This window comes from Polistes canadensis, unplaced genomic scaffold (genome assembly GCF_001313835.1).
Source record: "Polistes canadensis isolate GaletaPanama2010 unplaced genomic scaffold, ASM131383v1 scaffold_19, whole genome shotgun sequence".
Taxonomy (NCBI): Eukaryota; Metazoa; Arthropoda; class Insecta; order Hymenoptera; family Vespidae; genus Polistes; species Polistes canadensis.
The window spans coordinates 396,907-405,104 of NW_014569566.1; the positions used below are offsets into that span (position 1 = coordinate 396,907).

Genomic DNA, 8,198 nt, shown 5'->3' on the forward strand with positions numbered 1-8,198 from the left:
TTTTCTCTCCCATTCTCTCTCTCTCTCTTTTTTTTTTGAAAGATCGGCTCGCCCGAGGCTATATATGTATGCATGTATGTATTGTATTAGTATTGTATGTACGTACGTACTTATATATGTACGAAGTGCTTAAGGCGCAAGAGAGCACGATTTTAGAGTTCATTCATTAGCTGAAAAGCAATTTCCATTTCTTTTTCTTATTTATTATTCTTACGATAGAGTGAGTTGCTCGATCATGTTGTCGTTTAACTTTATTTTCAATCACACAATATGTAAATTTGATTCGTTCAATTATTCTTTGTTTCAATCGAGAGAGGCGAAGGGAATCGATATATTTTTTTATATCGATCCCATCGAAAATGTTTTTTTTTGCTCGCGTGAAATTATTTTCCTTATCGCAAAAGTCACGTTTATTGTGTGTGTGTGTGTGTGTGTGTGTGTGTGTGTATGTGTGTGTTTGTTTATAATGGAAAGGAAAAAAGATTAATTAAAAATAACAATCTTTTTTCTTTTGCGGTACTTTTTAATCTTCAATAAATTATTCCCAATCATGTGTGTGATTATAACGCAAAAGAATTCATTAACAAATAAATGATAATACAATAAAATATTATTGCACGATTAATAAACATTTCTAACGTTACTTTTGCAATATATATATATATTAACAAATATTTATTGAAATAAACTTCACGCGAGCATACGCGTCGTTAAATATCCTCGTGTGTTTTTATTATTTCTTATATATTTTGTTATTCTTATTAAATTCTTTTTATTAATTACGGTAATGTCTCCATGTGTATGTATGCGTGTATGTGTATGTATACATATATATATATATATATATTCTTATTAAATTCTTTTTATTAATTACGGTAATGTCTCCATGTGTGTGTATGCGTGTATGTGTATGTATATTAAACTTTTACCCTGGAGAAAATACATATATATATATATATATATATTCTTTGGCTAAAACAACGCATATTTCCCCAAGTAACCCCCACCACCACCATCACCACCATACACGTGTGTATGCGTATATCTAATTTTTACTCTTGAGAAAGGAGTATCAACCCCTTGTTTGAAAGCACCTATCTCAAGCAACCCCCTCGCGATTACGTGCGTGNGTTTATTATTATTATTATTATTATTATTATTATTATTCTTTAATTCTTCGTTAAATTTATATATATATATATATATATTTATATATGTTTCTTTCATTAGTGCCTACTTATCGTTTAAAGTCAAGAAGGAATGTTGTTTCTTAGTGGTCGTGTTGGGTCGAGCGAAGATAAAACAGAATATCGATCATCGAACGAGCCGGCACGTTCATTCATCGTCTGGTGTGTCACACGTTGACAATTATTATTATTATTTATTTATTTATTATTATTATTATTATTATTATTATATTATAATTATTATTAATATTATTATTAATATTATTATTAATATTATTATTATTCATTCATTAATTACTTAACTCTCTTTTAACGGCAGAAGAGGGTTGTTGGTAGGGATCAGATGGGAAGGGTGGAGGTGTCCGAAGGGCATCGTCGAGAACGGGGAAAATGGAATTGGGGGAGGGGGAAAGGGAGGAAGAGAAGAACTTTCCGATCGGCGAAGAGAAAAGTTTGTTCTCGTTAATAAAATGTTTCTTTTTTTTTCCTTTTTCTTCTATCTTCTATTTGCTAGGCCATTTTCTTGTTCTTTTTTTTTTCTCTTTATATATATATATATATATGTTTGTAAGTATCGTTGTATATCGTGGATTATTATTTCATTTTAAAATTATTCGCGTGGTTTGCGTGTTTAGGCCTCGATTAAGTCCTACGTAACGATTAGGCAATCACGAAAATACAAACAATAAATTTTCCTTGTTTTTTTTTTTGTTATTTAAATGAAACGAAGAAGAGAGAAGACGATGTCTTCGACTTTCTGACGACTTTTCACTTCGCCGTGTTTAATTGATTGTGTTTGTATGTGTGTGTATGTCTGTTGGTAAAATTTTCAAAGACGTGGGTGGATCGAGCATAAGCCTTGAATTCGCGTTAATTCATTCGTCTCATATCTCATTTTGTTAATTTATTCTTTGTTTGGTCGTCGCGTTTAAAACGATACCGACACCATACATTTAAACAGAATAATAATTCATTATTATAATATAATGCTCCCCACTACCCCCCCCCCCCCCGTCGCACGAAAAAACATCGTCGATTTCGTTTATTTTCTTTCATTTTAATTAATTATACTTAATTATTTCTTTTTCTTTCACTTTTGTCTCTGTGTATGTGTGTGTGTGTGTGTGTGTGTGTGTGTGTGGGTGTTGGCGGAGGTGAGGCGTTGCAGGGGAACATTTTTTGACTCTCCTCTCGTTTCCCCCCTTCCCCCCCCCCCTCTATCCACTCTTATCAATTATTTAATAATTATTTTCATTGTTGAAAGCGTATATCTATATGAAATATAATTGTAATCGCAAGCACGCGTATCTCAAACGATTACATACACGAGATTCAATTATCTCGTTAATTGTTTTTTTCTTTCTCTTTCTTTTTTTTCCCCCCTTTATCTTATCATCATTTTCATTTCGTTTCATTTTGTTTTTCTTCTTCCTTCTTCTTCCTCCTCCTTTTCCTCTTCTTTCTCCTCGGTTATTTAGCGTGTCGTAAATAAATGTATATTGTCACGAGATATGATATAATCATTATAACGATCATAATCATCATCCTCATCCTCATCATCATCCTCATCATCATCATCATCCATAAAATGGATATATATATATATATATATATATTCCAGAGAGATATCTTTTATTTTGCGTGTATGTATATTATTTCTATATTTCGAGTTAATATACTCTCGTTTATTACCGTCCATCTTGAAATTCTCGATCCGACACACAATGATCGGGAATAATAATTAAAGGATATATATTCAACATCGAATAAGTTTCATACTCGTATCTCCTTTTCCTCTTTTTTTCTTTTATATCGTCGAATATACACATACACACACACACACATACATACACATATGTATATATATATATATATATATTTTTGTTGTTGTTGTTGTTTGCAATTTACGCGTCTCTATAAATATGCAATTGTAATACACGCTCGGGGTATGGTGGGAAGGGGGTTTGTTTCTTAAACGTCCTCTTATTATTTCTAGAACATTTTTTCTATCATCCTCGCGAATTATGTTTCCTTATGATACACAAATATATATCATATATATATATTATACATAGTGAACCAATAAAATGTATGCACTCTCTTAGTTTGTTTTATTCAATCGTATTGAAATTTCAATTTATTCGAAAAATGTTGAACAGATTAAGGGTGGATAGATTTGATTGGATCACTTTGTATATTACCGCTTACTCTCATTTTCTAACGGCTCAAAGGAGAAAGGAAATTATCTTTTACGTTTGTATGTATATATGTATACATGTAAGTTCGTATGTATGTATATTTGTATTTGAGTATATTATTTTCTTAACTCTCTCTCTCTCTCTTTCTCTCTCTCATTTTCTTCTTCCTCGTATCACTTTAGGAGTCGTAGAATCAGCGGAAACATTGAATTTTTATACTCTTATAAGGCCCAAATATTGTGCGCTACCAGTGTCGATGAAAATTACGCCGAAATAAGACGAAAGTGTGTTGTTCTTGTTCTTGTTGTTCTTGTTGTTTTTGTTCATTTTATACATAACTCGTTCCTCGTTAAATCGTATACGACGATTATATCGTAGATATCATTTAATACATATAAACGATTTTTAACGATTCGTATTAAGATTCGCTTATCGATCATTTGAAAACTTTGCGATAAGCGAATCTTAATCGAAATGTCATGATATATATATCAAAAGCTCATCGAAAGCTCGGCTAAATGCTTCTGCTCGATCCACGTTAACGCAATCGATCATCGGAAAGCAGAAGAACAAAAAATAATTACATTTTGTTCTTTTCTTCGAAAGTCTAGGTGTAGGAGGGTCGTAGGGCGAGGGTTGTGGGGGTGAGGCTGGGGTTTATTTGGATTAGAAATAAAGGAGGGAGAAAGCCAGCGAACTCGAATCGATCCTGGAAAAAAAAAGTAGGAATCTGCGAATTCGGGAAGCACTAAGGCAACCTCACGACTCCTCGGATTTCTATCCTGGCCATTTAGAAGGTTACGAAAAGTTTCCTTTTATATTTCCATTATGTTCGGACATTTTTTCGGTTTCTTCGTTTTCTTTCTTTCCCATTGGCTTCTGCTATGTCTCTGTCTTTGTCATTGTTTCTATCTCGTTCTTTCTTTTTGATAATCGTCGTCGTGGCTTGTAACAAACATTTCGGTTCTACGATCTCCATCTTTTCCCTTCCCATATTTTGTTCAAAGAAATCCTTTTTTTTCTTTTTTTTGTTTGTACGTCCCGTGGAATGCCTTACCGAACATCTCGACGCAATCATATATATATATATTTATATATATTAATATAATATATATATATATACATATCTCTCTCATCTTTTCTAACTTCCCCGAGATTGGGCTCGTTCAAGTTGGGTTACCGCGTAAAAATGACTCGTCCTTGTCGTATTTGTGACGGCGTCCAACCGATGGTGTTAACGAGGATGATGATCGACGATCACGAGAAGAAGAAGAAGAAGAAGAAGAAACAACGTTACCGGTAGTAGTAGTAGTAGTAGTAGTAGTAGTAGTAACCTTACGAGCACCTGGATGATCAGTAGCGACACTGTCAACACCTTCTTCGTTTGATTTTTTAATCGAATTTGACGTTTTCGTGGGATACGTTGAAAACTCGTCGATCGTTGACAAGGAGGATGGGACGAGAAGGGTGACAGTTGATGATGATTCTGCTGTTGCTGTTGCTATTGCAGTCGTATTGCTGGAAGAAGAGTCTGAGGATGTGGATGAGCTGCTGGAATACGAGCTCGAGGATAATGACGAAGAGACCGGGGTAGAGGAGGTTGATGATGATGATGATGAGGAAGAGGAGGAAGAGGAGGAGGAGGAGGAGGAGGGGGAGGAGGAGGTTGATGCCGTTCGGTGGCGAGTCGTTTTAGCACAGTCGTGATCGAAATCGTCTCGGTTCTTGTTAGAAACGTTCTTCGTAGCTGGCATCGTTGTCGTTGAGGTTGAGATCGAAGTCGAACCACGCGACACCGACACCGTTGTTCCACCGATGCTCTGTTCACCTCTTATCGTCGTTGTTGCTCGTTGTTGTTGTTGTTGCAATTGTTGCTGCTGCTGTTGCTGTTGCTGCTGCTGCTGCTGTTGTTCTTCGAAAAATCGGGAACGACGATTGTTTCGCGACTGGACGAGTCGTTGTTGTTGTTGTTGTTGTTGTTGCTGCCTGTTGGAACTGCCGAGGTAAACCTTTCTACCTGGGCCCGATGATGAATTACTTCCCGATGACGAGGATGATGAAGAATGGGGGGTGGCGACGGTGGAAGATGATGATGCAATCGACACGAGCTGCTGTTGTTGCTGTTGGTGCTGCTGCTGTTGGTGTTGGTGATAGACCCTGGTGGTGACCGCTGATACAACTGCTTCCTGTGTACCCTCGACCAATGACCACCTCGTAGAGTCCGATAGAGGCTGTACGAGAGACTCAGGAACACCGATTGTAGGACGTTGCTGTTGCTGTTGCTGCTCGTAACCCAGATCGCCAGCGCAGCCGTAATCGTAGCTGCAGCATAGCTGCCCGTCCTGCGGAGAGTTTCGTTCGTTCTCGGGTTAGAACCACGGCGGAAGGAAGGAACCTCTATCTATATACTCCGACTTTCCTTTTTTTCTGTTTTTTTTTTTCTTTTTCTTTTTCTTTCTTTCTTTTGTGCACTCGTGTATTTGTATATGTGTGTGTGTGTGTGTGTACATGTGAGTAGGTGGGTGGGTGATTGGGTGGTTTTGTGTATGTGATTTTGCGTGGGCTGTGTTAATTGGTCGTGTGTGCGCCTGTGTCTCTCTTTTATATATCATTTTATTATCTTTTTTTCTTTTTTAACAACTTTCATCTTCTTTTTTTGCAAGAGACGAAGAGAATCGTTCGAACTACGTTTTTTTCATTTTTTGTTGTTTTTCTTTTCTAAAAAACAATAATTTTTCTTTTTTTTTTGGATTAAATTTCTTAACCACGCATGATTATTACTATACGAATAACAAAACAAAAAAGCAAAACAATAAAATAGAATATGGAATAGAAAATTGTTCGCAAAATTCTTCGTTTCTTGGAAAAGACGAGAGAGAATAATGAATGGTACTCGTCCAACATAGTATGCAATTCATTGTTTATCTAAACAATACCACTTCGTTCCGCCGTGGATCACAAGGGGTTTATTAAAGATCGACACGATCGATATTTAATCATCCGTATTCCCCATTATAATTTTTCCTTTGCTGAACGTCCTTATAGTAGCGTGTGCCGTTCCGTTCCAATCAAAATTCTCAACATTTTTATTATTCGTCAATCAAAATAGGACACGTTCCAAAAATAAAACGATCACAATACAATAATCGTAAATGACAATCATGCTCTGACATTCGAGAGGGGGTGGAGGGGACAAAACAATGAATTTCCATAATATGTTTCTCGAGACCATAAAACAGATCTCTAAAATTCTCACTACGCTCATTCTTCGATTCTGGCAATTTTGCTATGATAACTATGACGAAAATCAATATGAATATTATTATCCAAAAGTTACAAACAAATTACAAGATAATTTTCATTATAAATATTTCATGAATTTCAAAATAAAAAATGTTTCAACTTGCCAGAATCGTTGCGCGAGCTTATCAACAGAGATAGAGATAGAGAGAGAAAGAGAGAGAAAGAGAGAGAGAGAGAGATAGAGAGAGAGATAGAGAGAGAGAGATAGATAGAAAGATAGATAAAAAAAGAAAACTTTTAGTGCTTCTATCAAATCTCGAATGCAAATCAGAGGAGGGTGCAAAAAAGGCTCTCGAGTGTAAACAACAAAAAAGTCGTATAGAAAGATAACTTAAATAAATAAAAAAAAACAAGGAAAAAGAAAAGAAAAGAAAAGAAAATAATTATTAAAAAAAAAATTCAAGGAAGAAAGAAAATAATAGAGACAAAGAAAAAACTTATTCAAGATGCAGTCCGTGTGCTTGTGTGTAAGTAAAATACGTGTACAAGTAATGTGTATTCGTCCTCCTTCGTGCGCTGCAAACGACCATAAACGAGATACAAAAAAGATATGGGGGTGTGGGGGTGGGGGAAGAAGAAGAAAAAAAATCGTGAACGGAGAACCCCTGTTTAAAACCCATCATTCGCTTGTTACCATCAATAAGACAATAAATAATGTGTCGAAGTGTGCGAAGGTTTGAGAGGGGGAAAGAGGGAGGGGCGGAGGGATGTGTTGGGAATTTTCTCGGTGAAAAAAGGGAGGGTATTTCTTTTGGATAAAGTAATTATTAAAGAGTGGAATTTTTTTTTGATAGGAATAGAAATAATAGAAATTTTACTATCACAGGTAGGTACGTACTTAGGGGTACATGCAAATTTTGAAAAGAAAAAAAGGAAAACAAAAAACCGTGCAAAGATTACTAATTTTTGCACGAGAGACAGGACAGGGGTTTGTCCCATCCTCTCGTTCTCGACCGATCGATCTCATTCATTCATTCATTCATTCATTCATTCATTCCGATTAATCGAACGAATCTAATTGAAAATTATAAGTAAAATGAAAATCGTTGTCCAACGTCGGATTGTTATTCAAATTTTAAAATTAAATAAGAACAAAATTTACGAATAAATTTAATTAACTTTGTTAATCTTTCACGCACGCACGATAATGAATGATAATATAAACAAAATAACGTATAAATAAATAAATATATTTATATTGCAACGCACAGTAACCGTGAAATAGAATTTTTTGGTTGCAGGAAGAATGTAAAAAATTATGAAAAGAAAAAAAAAGAAAAAAAGCGGAACAAATACCCAAAACAAGGGAATAGTTGTAAGATGACGTCACGGTCGAGAACACTCTCGTGGAAACGCGACGAACGATCATGCTGCGTGCTCGCGAGTCTCTCTCTCGAGACAAGAAAGCTTGGTGTGATCAGCGTGCAACGATCGACGAGAGTACTCTAAAGATAATTAGTAGACGAATTTTTTTTTTTTTTTTTTTTTTTTATTTTGTGTTTTATAATTT

At 35.3% G+C, this 8,198-nt stretch overlaps 1 protein-coding gene across 3 annotated transcripts in view; it reads right to left on the reverse strand.

Annotated features, from left to right (window-relative positions):
• Nucleotides 1-2,773: 2,773 nt before the first annotated feature.
• The window catches only part of LOC106793829 (protein kinase C-binding protein NELL1-like), a 70,984-nt gene continuing 65,559 nt past the window's right edge, over nucleotides 2,774-8,198 (reverse strand). For 2 of the 3 annotated variants that reach the window (XM_014761062.1, XM_014761061.1), the window contains one exon: nucleotides 2,774-5,727. In XM_014761062.1, coding sequence (XP_014616548.1) covers nucleotides 4,552-5,727 — 1,176 coding nt within the window. In that variant the 3' untranslated portion in view covers nucleotides 2,774-4,551. The remainder of the gene's footprint in view (nucleotides 5,728-8,198) is intronic. The other variant, XM_014761064.1, reaches the window with a different exon arrangement.